The following is a 19,000-nucleotide window of genomic DNA, read 5'->3' as shown; positions in this document are numbered from 1 at the left end:
GAACAACCAACCTACCACTTCAGGTTGTATTACGATCACAATGATTACTTAATACACTTGTTAATTTTCCAATGTCATGTGCTCAAACTATTTCATGAGGTCATCTCAGAACAATCTTCTGTGGGGTTTTAGATCTGAACTTCGTTGTAGCCACAGATAAAACCTCTCCATATTGTCTTTTCAAAACAGATACTTCTTTTCTTAGTATTGTGAAAAGCACACAGAGAAAAGCCTTGGAGTATTGCAAAACATTCTCACCAGAAGCAGCAGATAACAGCAGCAAAGGGTGAACAGAAAGCGTGGATTTGAGGACTCTGTACAAAGTACAAAACCCGTGGATGCAGCATGACACAAAGCAGATTACAGGGGAGTAACTACGAGCACTAAAAGGTAAGAGGCTGCAGGACACTTCCTGCCACAGTCCCTCAATGGGGAAGTTATTGAACAGTATCAGATAAAGGGACATAAATTCAACATGCTAAGATAGCTAAGCATACTTTTGAAAATTTTATGTAAATTGGTTTAAGAGTGTTGATAAAGAGCAACAAAGATCATAGGATCATTTACTGTTCATCGTAAACTTCTAAAAGAGTTCATATAGACATTAAAAACAATATTAATGATTATTTCTATTTCACCTTCCAGTTATTACAAAAACATAATGCTTTTCTAAATCACAATATGAAAACAGTACAGAAAATACCACAAAGCCTCCCTCACCCTTTAGAAGTGCCACTGAAAGCTGGTCTGTATTCAGGTTATTGACATATTTGCCCAAGTAGGTGTTGAGGACCCAGGCTACCAATCCTTCCAACATGACTGTCCTAGAAGAGGAAAATTAATGCTTTTCTGTCATTTTCTGGATTTCTCTTCCATAATTAGTCTCAGTCTGAAAGAAAAAAATAAGAAAATTATTGTCTGAAATATACACTCTCAGCAGAGCTGGCATCACTGTCACTTCAATTCTTACTGTGATCTATCTAAAGAGAAGTAAAAGCACTAAGGTTTATTTCTACCACAAAAAAATCTTCATCCTATGCCCTGTAAGTGTCAAATCAGCTTCACAGAGAGCTCTGTTGATCACACACCACTCCCATTTGCATGTGAAGTTCATCTTTACATGCTTTTTCTAACCAAAACATTACATTTTGTTGCAATAATCAACAAGGCAAATCTACAGCCTCCGCCAGAAAAGGAAAGGACAAAATTGTTGCTGTTGATCTGAAGTCTGTGCTGGCCTCCTTGACCTCTGCTGCCAGTATTTTTACCATGCTGGGTTTGGCAGCCTGGTCTGAATTAACATCCTGAAGCCTCCTGTATTTTTGTAGAATTCTTACACGACATCTGTGAAGCAACTCACCCTACTCAAACCCCTTTTTGGGAGAGCGTGTGTGTGGGAAGTAATCAGATACAAGCCCCAAAAATAGCTCATCAACAGTTACTGCAACAGGTCTTGAAAGTGGCAGCAGAGATTACTGCACTGAAGAGAGAAAAAGCTACATTAGAGAAGCACCACTGGTCACACTCCTGAACATTTCCCTTCACTCTTCTCCAGTCACTTCTGCTTCAACTTCTGTGGTAATCAGGGCATTAAAATCCCCAAGTCCCTGTTCAACCTTTCAACCACTGAATTGCAAAACTACTCATAATTCCTGCAAGGGCAGGGTGAAGCCTGGTACAGTAAGGAAAAAAGCTTGTAGGCCATTTCTTGAGACTAGAATGGAATAGATCTATCAATTTTATGTTTAAAAAATTCTCCCAATCCCAAATACCTGCCTAAACCACTGAATTCTGCAAAGCAGAAAAGCAAGATGCATTCTTTATTTACAGCTGACAATAGAAGGAAACAGCAGCTTCAAGAGTCATGTTTTAAATTTCACATTAAGATTTAGAGTTTTCTCGTTATGAGGTTTGCTCGACCTCAGGCAGCACCATTTAAACTTTCACTTATTTTTAAGAAGGCAGTGAAAATATTTAAGTAATAGTTAAATTAAATAATCAGAATTAAGCAAGCAATGAAAGACTTTTTCTAAAGGCTGAAAGTGAAATTGTGCTGTCCTGAAAAATGAAATAGAAAACAGCAGAGGCAAGTTCAATTCCACTCAGTCACATGGCTTCACATAAAATGTGTTTTAACAGTGCCTTTGTAAAATTTCTCAACGATTTTGAAAAACAATACTATTATTCCACATAATAAAGACTAAGCATTCATGCTCTTGGGCCACCAGCTTATATTACAGGTTTTTATTCTAATAAAAGTGACAAGAAACTCATGATCAAACAAAAGCATATACAGTCATCTTTGTTGCACTGTCGTTAAAAAAAAAGTCAGCAAGAAAAGGAATCTACAGGTGTTTGGAACCAAAGAAAGGACCTTTAAGAAACACTTAAGCACAGCAGAGATTAGCATCCCAGTGACTGAAACCCTCTGGTGTGTACGAGCCATGCCTGAAGTCACCTAAGAACTGTAAATGAAGTACATCACATCCTTAACCTAAACTCGTGGGACAAAGCTAACCATACAAGAATCTTTCAAACGTTTTAAGGCTTTTGTATTTTTAACTCTGTAGAGCACTGCTGTGTCCTGGGAAGAAAAGCAAGGCATTTTTTTTTTGGATGACAGTGTTTTAATTTCCTTAACACACGTAGTACAAGAACTGTCAGGGTGAGAACCGAAGCCCAAACCAGGCCCTGTCTCAAAGTGAAAGAAGGATGCGATTTTCCGCAGGGGGAGGCGGAGCAGGCCCAGTGCTGGAGGGGCGGGGGGCTCTTCCAGCGCCCCGTTACCCAAAACCGGGCTGGAAGGAGCTCCGGGGCAGCGCCGGGGACGCGGGGCACCGGCAGCAGAGACCTGTGGGCTCGCACCGCGTGCCGGGGAGGAAGCGAAAGGTCACCTTGCCCGGCGGAGCGGGAGGGACCCCGCGGGAGCCCCGGGGAGCGTGAGGCGGCGAATGGCCGGCGCCGGGCGGGGAGGCCCTGAGGGACCCCGCAGGCCCCACGGCGAGGCTCGGGGCCCCGCGCCCGGCGCAGCGCTGCCCTCGGCGCCCCGCGGGGGGCGCAGGGACCGGGACGCAGCGCGGCCGCCCCTCGCCCACCCACCCCGGGGCGGGGCGGGGCGCCGCGAGGGGCGTGCGGCAGGGAGGGGCCCCTCAGGCCGGAGCCGCGGAGCGGGAGCGGCGGCTGACGCAGGGGGGAAAGGCAGCGGGGCCGGGGGTGCCCCGAGTCCCCCCCTGTGTCCTCTCGGGGCCACCTCGGGAGCCCCCCGGGACCCCCGGACTCACCTGCGCTGCGAGCGGGGAGCGGCGGGCGCGCGCCGGGCGGTCGCGGGGGCGCGCCCGAGTGCGGGAGCGCCGAGTGATCGATGGGGCGGCGGCACCGCCCCCTGAGGGCGGGGCTCGGTAACGCCCCTGGGGCGGGCCCGCACCGCGCCGCCCTCACGGAATGGGCGGCTTTGGGGCCGGAACACACCGCCCTCACGGGAACGGACTCAAACCGGGCGGCTTTGGGGCCGGAACACACCGCCCTCACGGGAACGGACTCAAACCGGGCGGCTTTGGGGCCGGAACACACCGCCCTCACGGGAACGGGCTCAAACCGGGCGGCTTTGGGGCCGGAACACACCGCCCTCACGGGAATGGGCTCAAACCGGGCGGCTTTGGGGCCGGAACACACCGCCCTCACGGGAATGGGCTCAAACCGGGCGGCTTTGGGGCCGGAACACACCGCCCTCACGGGAATGGGCTCACACCGGGGGTTTTGGGGCCGGAACACACCGCCCTCACGGGAATGGGCTCACACCGGGGGTTTTGGGGCCGGAACACACCGCCCTCACGGGAATGGGCTCACACCGGGGGTTTTGGGGCCGGAACACACCGCCCTCACGGGAATGGGCTCACACCGGGGGTTTTGGGGCCGGGAACACGGCCGAGGCCCCGCAGGCTGCAGGAGCCGCAGCCCCACAGTAACAACCCCACAGAGCGCTTGGCGAGCTGCGGTAGGTAACCTGTGCTGAGAGAGCCACGCTGGAAATCCGAGTTTTGTTTCGTAAAGGGGTCAGGAAACTTGAGAATACATGTATTAATAAAAAGGTATGTTTCTCTTTTTTTTTCTTTTTTTTCTTTTTTTTTTTTTTTTTTGTTTTATTTTGGGTCTTTATTTTTATTTTTTATAAGCAAATGCAAGCTCATTTTTTCAGCTTCAACATGAAACTTGGATTTTCCCTCTGTGATAGCTCCTTAATTTGAAAACTCAGTAAATTAACTAGTGTAACAGGATCCTCCTTTTTCATGTTCTTAAACCTCAAAAATCTTCCTCTGGTGCTTCAATATGGCCCCAAGAGTGGAGCTGATGGAGAAAAAATTGTCTGACAGCAATATTACAGTGCAAGAGGTTCATAGTGCTATGAAAAATTAGGTTCTTACCTAAATCCTTAAAATCTGTACTAGTTTCAATGTGCTTATTTTCAAAGTCTTTCCTGAAAATTACCTTCAATACACATTTGCATAAAGTTTCTTCATAGTAGAACTACAGACCAGTTTGTCAGTTCCTGAAATAATAGCAGCTTACATAATATTATAGGTTTTGTGGAGGTTTAAAAGTTGTATTTTCAGAATCTGAATATGCTTTTGTAGCAATAGAATAAATGTTATTCCAGAAGAACCTTTTACATCTCAGGCCTCAGTAATAACCACTGTGTCTATCTTGAGATAGATTAGGACAGTTCAGTGGGAAGTACAGTGGTCACGCAGTCCAACAGTGGTTTTATGGCATAAAATAAGGGTTATATGTCACTGTATGACTTCACTGCCATGGAATTCAGACCCTGGATTGCAGATTCTGGTTGAACACAGCCACCACAATTGACAGTTAAGTCACATAGGTAAAATATAATTATGGGAAGTGGGTTCCTAAATATTGGCTTCCTAACCACTTGATTCAAGGAGAACCTCCACTAATTTTCTGTAAGAAGTGGTTGGAGCTCCAGCATTATCAAGCAGTGAAGGAGAACAGGATTTTCAGGTTCTGAGGTTTGAGTAAATTCCGTTTATTACAGATGATGCTCTGCCACCTGAGGGTAGTGAGTTATATGGCAGAGATAATCACAGGGATTTGCTCTAATAGTCACTGAGCACAGGGAAAATATTTGAGATTTATGGTTTACCTCAAAAATGAGGTCAGGATCAATTGGGGAAACATGTTACATCAGCTGGGACACAAAGGTGACAAACTAGGGCTGTCAACAAAAGGAATTTCCTGCTCCAAGATAACAACAGTTCAATCTAGGTTTTCCCTTCTAAAACAAAATGAACTATGTACAGGCAATGAGTTGCTGTTGTTTAGACATAACAATTGTAATTTTAGTTGTAAAAAAAAGCTTCCTGATATCCTATATGTACTTGAGAAATTTGGTCTGATAATGAGAAAAAACAAACTGTAATAATAATACAAATATCCAGGAGGAAGAGGGAAAGTATGGCAACTAAGATATAGGATAGGAAACTGAATGCAACACCTTTAAAATTCAAATCAAACTGATTCCTGAGCATTGAAAAAATGATAATTTAACTCCAGTTCCTTAGAAGTGCTGGTCACAGCCATGTTCTTGACACATGGCAGCCTTGAATAAAAATCATCATCGCAAGAGGTCTCAGGGGAAAACTTAGCAGCATAAAGTTGGAAAAATATTCCTTTTCAAGTCTCATAAAGGCCCTTTTAGGGTATCATAGAAGAAAGGGAGGAGTTGGCCATTCAGTTTTAAAAAGTTTGAATGCTTTTTCTTTTAAACTGCAAAGCGACAGAAGACGATAAAAACCTCAAAAGCATCAGTGTCTATATTCATCTGAAATTTCAAATCTCTGTACGAAAGCTACATTTACCATAATGTTTGTTTTATAAAACAAGAGGTTCAGTTAATTTTATCAGTCAATCAGCATATGATGTGTAATTTCCTTCAACTGGTTTTCATCCCAGCATCTTGAATACCAAGAGGAATCTTCTTTTCTTCTGGAAGTAAGTTTTGAAGTAAATTGTCCTCATTTTCCACTGGGATGTGAATTTCAGTTTCTTTCTTCAAGGCATTTTCCTCTTTGGAAAGGTGGGTTTCTTCCCCTGTTGGGGAATAACAGGGAGTGTATCCATAATCCCTGCTAGTTGAACTATTCTGCTCAGGGCACTGGGAGCTGGAATCTGGGCTACAAAATGTAACAATACACGTCACATTCACCTGTGTTCCTCTGTTACCACAATGTTCTGTCAAACAAACACAAAACATGGAAGAATAAAACCAGAACGGGGCACTTGGATTCTTTATCCTGCTCTTTGACTTACTGTTAAAATAGGCACTAAATATCTTTTTGCTTCACTTAATTTAGTCAAGCTGGTTGAGTTGGTTCTGTAACTTTTTGTTACCATAAAATCCATCTATCACCCCAGAGATAAAAAGACTATAAAAATTAACGCAGAGACCTGCATTGCAAACAATTCCTTGCCCATCTGTTGTAATTTCAAATGCTTTTGACCATCTTCTTTTGTTACTGCTCCCTTTGGCTTCCACTCACAGGTAAGTGCCAACCACCTGACCCCTAGTCCCTGTTTCTCCACTGAGATAACTCTCTTTACTGTCTCAGGATGGCAACTTCATCACTTTTTCTTTTCAAAAGTTACTAAATTTTCTCTCTGCTGTACAGGACTCAGATGTTTTATCCTGCCATTTAAATTTTTGCTAAAAAGACTCGTTAGTGTTAATCAAATTTCAAGAGGTTCTGGATCATTCAGAATCATTACTACCTGAACTCGCAGAGCTGTGTCTGTCTCCACTCTGGAGTTTAGAACCTTCTGGAGGTGAATGTTGCTGCTGAAATCCTCCTGGGTTTTTCTTTTCATTGTTAGTTTTACTTATTACACTGATGTTTGCACATCCAGTTGGATTATTCAGGATGCTACTGCTAGACCCAGAAGTTTCCAAGAGATGCTGTTGCTCCTGTTCAGAATTCTTGGAGTTCTGCAATTCTGTATCTCTCACTCTTTTGTCATGCTGTTTTTCTGGAGGGGGAAAAGGCTGGAACATTTGCAGAGAAATGCAAAATGTTAATCTATAAAAAAGAAACCAAACAACCCACTAGCAAAGAACTGGTCAGCATTTTGGCAGCTGAAAGAAACAGCGATGATTTGAACTAGAGGAGCTTTAAGATCCCTTCCAACCCAAGCCATTCTATAATTATTTTCATTTACATAGTGATGAGTGTAAGTAAAAATCATAACAACTCATTAGGAGTTCAACAAAATGAACCCATCTCCTGAAGGCACCCACAACACTACTCTGATTCCCTGGGGACCAATGGCTGTCAAATTTGGTTTTTCAAACCCCACCTGGGTTTTACTGCTGTTTTTAGCCTCACATAAAGTGAGGGTGGGACATTGTGTGGGATATATAAGGTACACCTTACATCCTGCCTTGGGGACCAAACCACCCCATTCTCACTCCAGCTTTCTTTCTGCTGTGCAGTTTCCTTCTACTTGTAATTAGGTGAGAGTTTATAATTTCTGTATAACTTCTGAATAAATGGAAGAGATGGAAAGAGAGGACACTCACCAAATCTGGTTCTGTAGCTGGTGCAGAGTACACAAGGGCTGCCAGTGAGCAAAGACAGTTCATTAGCACCCAACCCTGTTCCATTTGCAACATCTGCACCCTAAACTAGGCTGGAATAAACTCTAAATGTACATTTATTACACACAGTTTGAACACATTGAAAGCTGTATTGTATTAATTGTGTGACTTAAATTGAGCCAGGATGCAAAGAGAAGCCTCTGCATTAGTTGGTAGCTTTTCTTGTATAGTGTCAGTGAGAAAAGGTATTGATGACAATAAACCACAGTCATCTCTGTTTAATTGTAACACCTCAAATTGTCTAATATTTCAATGATGAAGTATGGAATATTTAACAAGCTTCAGCAGAAGCACAACTGTTGCACAGTTGTCCAGCTCCAAGGCTGTTGTCTGTTTAGACAATTACCTAAAATCTGAGGAACCAGACAGATTTGAAGAAAGGTGTCTTCTTCTAAGACACTAATTTCAGTCGACCAGCAGGCTCAGGTTAATGGGAAATAAGGGGACACTTCCCAGTTTTTACAGATTTGTTTGTTTTCACTTCATGAATCTTACCTTTTTTTTTTGAGACTAAGCAATACCCCAAAATAGCAATTATCAGGACCAATAACAATGGCCCTGCTACTGCTCCTGAAAGTAAATAAAAAGAAGAAATGATTTAGCAGGTTGTTCTAACAAAGGATCAAATTTAAAAAAGATTTTGTAGTTTAGTTTTGTACTTTCTGTTCATGGCTACAAAAGCTAAATTTACAAGTATTGTGTATGTTTGACATTCACATTTCATGCCTCAATTGTCAGATACCAAGGTCTCATTTCAGTCACCACCACTTCATAAAGCTGAATTCTCCTCTCCTGAAAAGTGAGGACAGACTTTTGGCCTTGGTCACAATAGGTTTTTTTCCAGGCAAGCAGGAGTTTGTCACATACAAGGCCAAATAGCTCAAAATGCTCCTAAACATCTCTCTTCTGGATGGGCTGTGAACAGGAGAGAACACATCCACTCCTGGGAATGCTATCAGGACGTTCTGTCCCAGGAAAGGCTGACAGAAGATTCCAAAGACCTCTCACCAGGTCAGGTTTGCCTCAGTCCAGAATCTAAGATATGACCTTTTCTACAAGCTACAGCAACAATTCTCAGGAAATACCTGGTATTATCTAGTCTGGGGTTTTTTTAGAAATATTTCCAGATTTACAAGGACTGTAGAATGCACTGGGGTAGTACAGATGTGCAGGTAAAAATGCAGCTCACTACAAGCAGAGTCACAATTAATTAATTGAGCTCTTCTGAGATTATTTAGCTACAGGTGACTGGTCTGGGAAAGACACTGAGAACCAAATATAAGCTTGGTTCCTGTACAGACAAAAGTGACTTTAATTGAGTTAAAGCTCACCAGTGATGTGGGACAGGTCAGGTACAGAGTTTAATGTGACAGGTTGAGTTATTATTTCAGGTTTGTGGGAAGCTGAGCTTTGGGTCAGAAGTTTGTCCAAAATGGTGTGAGGCAGAACTGTGGCTGTTCCTGAGTCACTGCAAACAGTGTCATTTCTGCTGTTCCCAGGAACAGCCACTGATTCACACCTGCAAGAGACAACAAGAGAAGTTAGGAAAGACAGAAAGCCCTGCATAGTTAAGGCTGCTGTTGGACTGGCTCACCTTGTATGGGGTGTACAGCTAGTGTTGTAGGATTCCTCAGGGGAAAACGTGCCAGGAGGACAAGGTTTACATTCTGTGTCTGTGCTGTCCGTCCCTTTAAACAGAGAAAAACTCCAGTTACTTACCCGGTGAGAAACAAGAATGAATAATCAGAGTCTGCAAGAGATCCTGGCAGTGATACAGACACAGTGCAAAAATACAGCCTAGAACTGTCACACAAGACATTCACTTGAAGCACCCAACCCAAAGAGAAGATTAACCAGCTCTAAATTTGGAATCATTAAAGGTTCAGATGTGGTGCTGCAGACAAAGCTGAGCTTTTCACCTGACTGACTACTGTTTCATTCTCAAATGATTCCTAATTTTTTTAAATGTTCAGTGTTTTGAATATTTGAAAATTATTTATCATTTTGAGACAGATGTATTATCAGCTGATTCCATCAGCTAATAAAACCAGATCAATTCTGCAGGACAGCATAGAGTTTACTGTCATCATTATTTACGGTATCCAAAATTCTACCTGAAGCCCTGTTTCAAGGATTTAAGGAGTGATTAAGTGGTCTTGGATTTCAGTCACTTGTACAGAATAAATCATACAGTAGAGCAAAACGAAGATTAAGTTGGATTGGGAACTTTATGATATATGACAGTAAGAAATTGCAGTATGTTGTCCCCTTGGATATACCTCTGGAGAATACTCTTAGTGCCTAGTTGCTAATAATGTAAAAATAAGCCCTAAAATGAATGCACAACTGTAGGGAATTAGGCAGAGTAAGTGTTCAGTATACAGAGTGTTCAAAATCAAATTACCTCTTCTGGAAACCCGGTAACCTTTGCCACATTTTTTATGTGCTCTACACACTTCGCAGTACCCGTCTAGCTTGGAAACGCAGTACTTGTGGGGTGGGCAGCTACAGATTCTGTCCTGGGACCTCGTGCATGTTTGATTCTGTACAAGCCCTGGTTTTAAAACAAGAATAAAGCAAGATGTCATTGGCAACATTTAAAATCACAGCCTGAGATGTTCACATTCTAGTTTTGGGCTCGTATAGCACCATAAACCAAATGTGTTACATACCTCAATGTCTACATTTTCAGAAGAGTTTTCTCTCTCTAGGCAAGGAGAAATTTGCACCTGTAGAATGCCCACTTAAAACTTTAGGGCTTAAAACTCTGTACCTGCAGTTGTGTAATATTTTGTAGAACCCCAAACATGGGATTGTGTTCACCACTGTCCTACCTGGGGGCCACCAAGATTTTCAGTCTGTGCAGATCATGTATTTAAAGCGTTTGGAGATTTTACTACAGACATTTTCATATTGTAATTAACTAGCATTATAAGATTTTCTATATAGATGGGACCAAAAGTCCTTTCAAGTTAGACTGTATCATTAAAACTTCTCAGTGAATCAAGTATATAATGTTCTACACCAATTTCCATTAGAAATGACAGAGAGCAGCATGACCAAGTTCATTCATGCAGGTGATTTATTAGCCCAAAGTACAGGTACAATGTTCCACCTTTTGTACTGTTAAGCTGCTTCAGTGAACCAGTGTGCTCTCACTGACTGCTGCTTTGCAAAATAAATAAAATTAAGAGAGGAATATCACAACCCATGTTTGCTGTTGTCAGCAGACAAAATGAGAATTCCAGGATGCTGGAAAGGTAATTATCCATTTACCCTTGTCCAAGTCAGGTCTTAAGGTCTCTTTATGGGACTTTATAAGCAGGAACTTATTCTACTGATGGCATTTGGAATATTTTAGTGATATAGTGCCTTAGTTTTTAATAATATAAGACTGGTGTCTCATTTTTAGGACTTAAAAAGAGGCAGGACTCCCTGCAAGACTTTTCCTTGACTCTGTCCCTAAACCTTACGCATTCCAAAAGTGTGTACAAGTGACTGACAAAATCTCCTGGTTTTCTTAGGAGAAAAAACAAGGTTAAACCAAACCCAGGCTCTGAGGAAGCCTCTTTACTAATTCAAGCCTACCTTTCCTGCAGGGTGGTGAGCAGGCAAAGCACTGTGGAGAACGATTCCAGATCGCTGTGTACGTTTTAGGCCTGCAGGGGCTGCACTTGGTGTCCACGGTGTGGCTGCAGCTCCCTGTTCTATATTGACCTATTAAAAGAAAAATAACCCAAACCAAAACTGAGAATGCATCTCACTGGGGAAGATCACTAGGAATTAAGTCTCTCTAATTAAGGAATTAAGTAGAACCCCTTCCCTTCACTGATATTATCAGATTGGTATCATATACCAAACAAGTGTTGATGTAGAGGACTGCATGTCTCTACAGGGAAAGTTTGATTTATGTCCACTCATGTTTGACCCCATTTCCTAATTCAGTTCAGTGAATTCCAGTCACATTCAATTCAAGGGAGCCACAATACTGAACAAAACCCCTCAGCATATATTTAGGTGCAGCTACCACAATACATAAACCAAATCTTTTACCTTCACAGAAGCTGTTTCAAGGTGAACACATTTCACACCCAAAGTCAGGCACATGCTAGAATGATGTGCCTGGCTGAGACCCTTACTGCTACTACAGGCAGTGAGTGGACAGGGCAAGATCAAGTAACATCACAAACAGGCCTGAATTAGAATTTCACCACTTGTCACTGTGAAAGGGACACGAGCCCACTCTTTTCTCCCTCACCTCTCCAGCCAGCCCTAACAGAGCCAAGCATGGAGTTTCTGAAACTACTGGCATTCCAGACAAAGTTAAAAGCTATCAAAGGTAGTTTCTCCAAAGCTTCTCACCACCAAAGAATTTAGTACAGTGGTAGGAGCATGTAAATATGAGTTCTAACATATTCATTTTGGAGAAACGAAAACACCTCAGTTGCCGTTTCCCTTTCATGTGAAAGAAGAAAGAAGATAAAAGTCAGTGTCTCATATACTTTACAAAAATACCCTGGAAAACATACTCAGAAAGCAGGAATAACACTGATTTTTTTTTTTTTTTTAGAGCTGCTTGGAGAATCTATTTTTCAAAAGAAGAAGCCGTGGAGGTGAGCCAAATTAATTATTTACAAAGACTTTTTTTTTTCCTGTACTTAATTGAAGCTTTACATTCTGCATCCTACATCCTGCTAATGATTTAGGCTTATTTAGTACTGAACACTACATAACACAAAAGAAAAGTTTTACCTATGAATTATCGTCTTTCATCCATCATGAACAAAGGAAGTTTAACAGATCTATCTAAATAATTTCATTTAATTCAAGAAACTGCAGCTGTTGCAGTAAATACTGATTTCCTGTTTAAACTTCCAGATCTGACAGACACTCAGCATTTACGGAGACATTTTCTTTGCTCAGCATGCAATGAGGAAAAAAAAGGCAGGTTTTTTTCTCTATTTAATATAATAATATAGTTGCATCTTGTTGCAAAAACTCTACTACCAAAATCTCCAAAGAATATTACTATCTCCTTCCCAAAAAAATTCCAAAACCCACAGACACTGACTTTGGCTAACTACAGGTCACTTCTAATCACCCCTGGAGTGTAAGACACGCCAGCTCAGATCAGACAGTCCTGTCCCCAGCCTGACAGTGCTCTGCAGTATCTGATTTACAGTAAAGAACAACAAAACTCCCTTAATAAGCAATGATAGATTGACATGTCCAATGGAAAGCCCCCTAGATAAGTGATATTATCATAGTACAGAAACTAAGCTTTACTTCATGCCCTGTTATACAATATATATTTTTGTTAGTGGGCTTGGGCCTGTGTTACCTAATTTTCGTAATTTCTTTAGTGAGCTCTTGCTTCCTCTCCAATGTTGACTAAAATTACTTTAATTACTTTAATGAAGACCTCATGCAGAGCTGTGCTTACACAAACTCAGAACCTACCTCCTGGTAAGCCTCAGCCAGGTTAACCTTGTAGGAGAATTCCAGTTCTGATGGACAATGTGTCTCTTTTGCAGGTGTTTTGCAGTCATAGTGTTTAATTTTCTTTGAGGAAGAATGCATTACAACAGCAAAAATCTGATGCACTTTAGATGTGTAAGTAATCAAAATACACTGTGATTATCTGAAAATGGAGTGATTTTGGCTGTGTAAAGTAATAGTGTGAATTATAACCTACCTGGAGGGCACTGGCTGCAGCATTTATTAAGTTCCTCATCATAGAATTCAGTGCTGGGATTGTTGCATCGTGCAAACTTCGGTGTATAAGGTAACGAATATTCCTGGGAGAAATCAAAGGGAAGTCACGAGTCACAAGTCCATTCTGACCCTGAATTAGAGACTCAAAAGAGACAAATACCTAAAGACCAGTGCAATTATAAGAACATTCCTTTCCAAGGCACTGATGTAGCTCCAAAGAAACAACGCAGCAGATGCCAAGAGGCTGCAGGGTAGTGAACAGCTAATGAGCTGCATGTGATTGTTTCGAGGTTCCTTTGTTTTCCAAAGATCCACCACCATCAACAAAGTGATTTCTTCAGGTTTTAGGTTTGAACAAAGTGATTTCTCCAGGTTTTAGGTTCAAAAGAGTGCAGTGGAACTATGGCATTAGCAGCACACCAGGTCACTACTGCATCCCCCAAACCAAAGGGCTGAGTGCCTTATCCTCAGCTGCCATGGCTCCAATAACATCTGACAAAACACCAGAGAAACCTAAATTCCTACCTGTGGGCTTGTGGGAGAAACATTTACTGCAAAGTGGCTCAAAAACTTCAGTCGATCTTTCCAAAGAAAAGGGAAAAAGGCTTTTATCTTTCCAGATACTTGGTGATTCCTCCCTGAGCAAGAAAGGCCTTGATGTTTTGAAAATGATGTCTCCAAAAATTGTACTGCTGCTTCTGAGAAGGTACTTCTCAGAATTGTACTTCTGCTTTTGCAGAAGGTGCAGACAAATATGCAGGTTAAATGCATTCGAGACAATCATTATACAATTATACATTATAATATACATTATAATTATACATTATACAATACAGGGTGCCTAATTTCATCTCACACTGATCAACATAGCTCAATGACTTCAATGAACAAGTGTCAAATTATTTGATGACTTACGATTTTCAAAGGGAAAAATACATTCACTTAAAGAAGGCTCCTGTTAGGTAGGACAAGCGTAGGAGTTTCCTGCTAGACCAAAAAGGTACTGTTTGAAAAGGATGTGACACTGCTCAGCTTTTTGCAGTCTGAAGAGATTGCTCCATGCATAATCTACACACATTTAGAGGAATCATTACTAAAATGAGAAATCAAAACAGGAACAAGCTCTTGGGAGGTCGGTAATGAAAATATCCTTCCGCCTTACTGAAAAACATGTTGAGTATCTATTGTATTTTCACATTACTGACAAAGGAGATTAACATTTCCCACCCTCAGCAATTGCTTAAAGGGAATTCAGCATTTTCTTATGCAGTTCATTGAAATATTCTACCTCTTATTTAGCTGTGATCAGAAAAAGGATTTTGTCAACCTACTCAATGGTGTCAAAAAAACCTTTTTCTGAGAATGTGAAGGCAGAAAAAAAGTCTTCTTGAGTTTAGATATCGTAGGATGGACAATGATAAATCATCCTGTTTGCAAACTTGAGCTGACACTAAAATTTGATGAAGGAGAAAAGGACTTTGCTCTCATCAAAAGTATTTTTCATTTAAGTTACTTTTTTATTCAAAGAGGAAAGATAAAGTGTTGTAATCCGGTTTTTGTAGTCACTATGATCAGCTTCATTAAAACAAGCAGTTGAGAGCCTTTTCAAAACATAAAACTTCACTGCAAGAGCAGACACGGGGGAAAAAAAGGAGAAATACAATAAACCACATCACAAATTACCCTGCTGGTGAGGTTTCCTGGCAAAAAAAATAAAGGTTCTTATCTCATGCTCTTCCCTGTCTGTTGTAAATCCTGCCCTGTGAGCTGCAGACACAGGAAAACCTGTCGGTTGCAGGGTTCACACCTGTTTCTCTGAAGTTGTGCTTGGAAGGATCGCTCTACTGATTGATACAATCTCCCTGAAATTTTATCTGATGAGCTGTGGCTCTCAGTGATTTACAATAGACATTTTCTTCCCAAATGTCCTCAAAGAACATTATGGAAAACTAAAAGGGAGTTGTGACTGGTTTAGCTACAATTTACACACAGCTCAGTTTGGTTTGCCCTGGAAGGATTCAATTCATTCAGTACCTACCCTCAGGATAAACCAGTTTAATCAGAGCTGTCAAATCTGTCAGAGGAAATGTAGGCATTTTACTAGTTTTAAAGCTCCTCTGGATTTCTTTGCTACAAGACCCAGTTTTCTAGCAATGTCAGCAATCCTAAAGTCTTGAGTTGGGCCATATGAGATTTCTGTCTGGCATACAGATCCACTGGCTACTGTGGGATGAAAGACTGATGAGCAAGAGTCCAGATTCTATTTCTTAATCTTTGCATTTTGCTAGTGTTTGTATCTCTCACAAGTCCTTATTTTATCCTGTTTTCACTGTGATTCAGTGTTCTTTCTACAAGCAGATTGTGTGAAGGGAAACTAACCTGATGCTGCACATTTTGCATTACAGCCTTAGAGCTTCTCAGTTTAGGTAGCAGTGTCTAATGGCAGCTGATTTAAAAGAAATGTATATGGACAAAATCAAGACTTTGGAAGACTTCATTTAATTTGACAGTTACAAGAAGAAATAAAATGCCTCATCTGTCTATAAGTAGAGGCACAAATTCTCTTAAACATGAAATTTAGTCTAGATCTATGCAGGTCAAATTAAGCAATACATTTTGGCATAGAAATGGGTAAACTGCATGCCTTTGACTTCAGAGCTCGCTGGGGAGATTTTTGCAATGCTTCTGCATTGAGCAAGAAGTTACATACACAAAATCACTGACTCCAGACTCTGTGGAGTTCCTGCATTGTTTGGATCATTTTCCTGTTTGCACTACAGAGATCACTATACATGTGACCTAATTTATCCCTGGAGAGGAGTGGGCTAACATCAATCTTCACACCAACTGAAAGGACTTTATGTGTAATTAAATTTAAGTATCTTAAATGTTTATAGCATTAATTTTCAGTCTAGGCCATTTAAACTAAGATATTTAAGCATTTATTTGAATCCTAACTCACGTCTACATTTCTGTTGATCTCTTTTTTATACATTTGCCTTCAAACTTAAGCTGTCAATCAGAGGAGTCTGAAGAGGAACAACATCTGTGTATGATGTTCTTCACACGTGAAACCACAATGAAGTCACTGAGGTCTCTGTTGCAAAATCGGTTTCTATGGAAAGGTTTTGAGGTACAGAGACACTATTTGCTGAGCTACCAGACCTACTGAAGGCAGGAAAAAAACAGAATTCTGTCTAAAATATTTAAAGTTCTCATTTAAAAAAATTCTGTTGACATTTAGTTACCAGATAACAGCATCTCCCAAATCAGATGGAGTTGTATCAGGCTGTAAAGTTCCTTTCAAAGCTGCTGTGCTGCACATCTCTCTCAGAGATTATGGTTCCATTATGTGAATTATTCTGCACTTCTGTAAAGCAGGAGTCCTTGCAGAGTCACACACCAACAGACTCACAGTTCGACATCCCCCTCCCTGAGAAAACAGTGTCTCGTTGCCAGGAATTCTACTGCTTTGCCACTCACCACCAGAATATGAAAACATCTTCCCAGGATGGGAAAGCAGGGGATTCACAGAATATGAAAGCTGTTCACAAAAATTATAGAAGTTCAAGTTTGTAGCAAGACAAGGTTTATTTTATTATATATGTATTTGGAAAAACATACATATTTCAGCAGTTCTTCTGTTTGAATACTTCAGGCTATTTCTGATAACCCTGGTGACTCAATTGTTCAAAATGGCAAAAATCATGTTAGACACTTCCTGTGTCTAACACAGGGACTAAGGCGGGGAACTTTCAGAAACTTCCAGATGAATGAGAAAAACCCAAGTAGTGTCACTCAAGAACTATTGCTCTGACAGTTTGTCTCTCTCAAAAATAAAGTAAGTTTTCTTTAACAAATAACTGTTGAAAATTGATAGAACATGTATGGTTTTCTCCAGCTCTGTGGCAGATGTGGTATTTCTGAAACTACTGTATTTGTTTCTCTAACTTTTCATATAGGCTTTTCCTTTTTTTGTGTTTTGTCACAGTGCAAAAAGTGACACTGAGATTCTCTGTCATTATTTCCATCATTATGTGTCAGTCATATTTAAAGTGAGAGCTAATTATTTTTGAACAAAAGCCTCTTGCTCAGCATGAAGCATGACAAACTTAAATTCTGGTGATAAGTTCTGCTACAATTCTGAGGCTCTCTCTTCTCTATCTGCTTTCTCCTATCCACTGCAAGGTGTCCAGTAAATCAGATTCAAAACACTCTCACCTTAAAACCAGAGCTGTATTAAAAATTAGTGAGAAACAGTTAAAATAATTATTTTAACATATTATCAGCTCGCTATAGCACCCAGTACTCCTTAAAAGACCATTGTGTAATTCCAGGTTCTACACACATCCTCACCTGATTTCACTGAACCTTTGTCTTATTCCTAAATTCCTGTGATTAAATAAACATGTAAAGAACATAAATATCCCATAAGAACACAGTGACCTGGACATCTCAGCAACATTTCCATATTTATCTTCATAATCCTGAACATTTTAAAATCAGACAGAAAAGTGCCATCAATACACCAGTACAGAAAACACTGAGCCGAAGGCAAACAGATCCCATTGAGGTTTTTGGCTGGCACAGCTACAAACCCTCATTGCCAAATTGTGCTGGACATGGAATGGGACAGTCACCGCTGCAGGGAAGGGGAACAGTCACAGCTGCAGCACGGCAGATCTTCGCTGTAAATTAAAAGGCTTTTCTATTTAAATAGGGAAGCGTTCTAGGGAACCAACTCAGCACAAGCTCTTCCTGTGTAAACAATGGATAGGGGTTTCCACTCTGCTCTTGCCAGGACACTCACCACGGCTTTTACAAACATTCAAATAAGCCTGCAAAATCACCCTATTTCCGATAAAAATCCAGGAAAAACGATTTGTCGTTCCTTTGGGAAGCCAAGGAGTAACAACAACATAGACAAAGCTGAGCTTTCAAGTTTTAAGAGAGGCACTTGAGATTGTTGTAGAGATGGCAGTGAATCCAGCCCAAGCCCAGGGGCACGGAGGTGACAAGGGGCAGATGACAAGGGACAGGTGACAAGGGACAGGTGACAGGGGGCAGGTGACAAGGGGCAGATAACAAAGGGCAGGGGACAGGTGACAAGTGACAGGTGACAGGGGGCAGGTGACAGAGGACAGGTGACAAGGGACAGATAACAAAGGGCAGGGGACAGGTGATGGGGACAGGTGACAAGGGGCAGGTTACAGGGGACAGGTGACAAGGTGACAAGTGACCCGCTCACACAGCAGTGAGCCACTGCCCGCTCGCCGCGCACCTCCAGAGCGGCATCACCCGGCCATGCCCGCCCGCGCTTCCCCCGCTGCGCTCCCGCTCTGCAGCGCTCCCGGCAGCCCTGGAGCAGCGCCCCGGCCCCCGCCCGGCCCCCGCCCGGCCCCGCTCACCCGCCCGGCGCCGGTCACCGCCGGCAGCAGCACCGGGATCAGCAACGGGAGCAGCGCCGGGAGCATCACCGGGAGCATCACCATCACCGGGATGGGCACCGGGAGCAGCCCCGGGAGCAGCTCAGGGAGCATCACCATCACCGGGAGCAGCCCCGGGAGCGGCGCCCAGCGCGGCCCCATCGCCGCCGAGGGCGGGGCGGGGGCGGCC

The 19,000-nt window shown here is 42.0% G+C and overlaps 2 protein-coding genes across 6 annotated transcripts in view; both read right to left on the bottom strand.

Annotated features, from left to right (window-relative positions):
• Window positions 1–3,353, bottom strand: part of VPS13D (vacuolar protein sorting 13 homolog D) — a 95,931-nt gene extending 92,578 nt beyond the window's left edge. For 2 of the 3 annotated variants that reach the window (XM_014257260.2, XM_014257258.2), the window contains exons 1-2: window positions 3,282–3,353; window positions 721–889 (exon numbers count right to left, since the gene is read on the bottom strand). In XM_014257260.2, coding sequence (XP_014112735.2) covers window positions 721–817 — 97 coding nt within the window. In that variant the 5' untranslated portion in view covers window positions 818–889; window positions 3,282–3,353. The remainder of the gene's footprint in view (window positions 1–720; window positions 890–3,281) is intronic. The other variant, XM_088066601.1, reaches the window with a different exon arrangement.
• A 1,667-nt stretch (window positions 3,354–5,020) lies between these two features.
• On the bottom strand, window positions 5,021–18,981 carry TNFRSF1B (TNF receptor superfamily member 1B). 3 transcript variants are annotated; one of them, XM_088066607.1, is made up of 10 exons: window positions 18,793–18,981; window positions 13,365–13,467; window positions 11,258–11,386; window positions 10,074–10,223; window positions 9,264–9,357; window positions 9,001–9,188; window positions 8,165–8,239; window positions 7,592–7,629; window positions 6,787–7,057; window positions 5,021–6,249 (listed from the first exon to the last, which is right to left on the bottom strand). In XM_088066607.1, the coding sequence occupies exons 1-10, from the start codon at window positions 18,970–18,972 to the stop codon at window positions 5,951–5,953; spliced, it is 1,527 nt and encodes a 508-aa protein (XP_087922733.1). In that variant the 5' UTR covers window positions 18,973–18,981; the 3' UTR covers window positions 5,021–5,950. The 3 variants fall into 3 exon arrangements, with proteins under 3 accessions (XP_087922733.1, XP_087922735.1, XP_087922734.1); XM_088066609.1 differs by having other exon boundaries at window positions 5,021–6,191; XM_088066608.1 differs by having other exon boundaries at window positions 5,021–6,108.
• Window positions 18,982–19,000: the final 19 nt, after the last annotated feature.

Source organism: Pseudopodoces humilis, chromosome 24 (genome assembly GCF_049639895.1).
Source record: "Pseudopodoces humilis isolate 2021_Gansu_Grassland_sample_001 chromosome 24, ASM4963989v1, whole genome shotgun sequence".
NCBI classification, from domain to species: Eukaryota; Metazoa; Chordata; class Aves; order Passeriformes; family Paridae; genus Pseudopodoces; species Pseudopodoces humilis.
This window is presented reverse-complemented; position numbering and strand designations above follow the sequence as displayed.

What these genes read in the sequence shown, in the direction of transcription:
- TNFRSF1B (XM_088066607.1), bottom strand. Translation starts at nt 18,972, where the DNA reads ATGGGGCCGCGCTGGGCGCCGCTCCCGGGGCTGCTCCCGGTGATGGTG. An exon ending in CTTAGTCTCAAAAAAAAAAG is followed by an intron (nt 7,630 to 8,164) that starts GTAAGATTCATG and finishes GCTCACTGGCAG; the next exon opens with CCCTTGTGTACTCTGCACCA. An exon ending in ACACAGCTCTGCGAGTTCAG is followed by an intron (nt 6,250 to 6,786) that starts GTAGTAATGATT and finishes TTTGTTTGACAG; the next exon opens with AACATTGTGGTAACAGAGGA.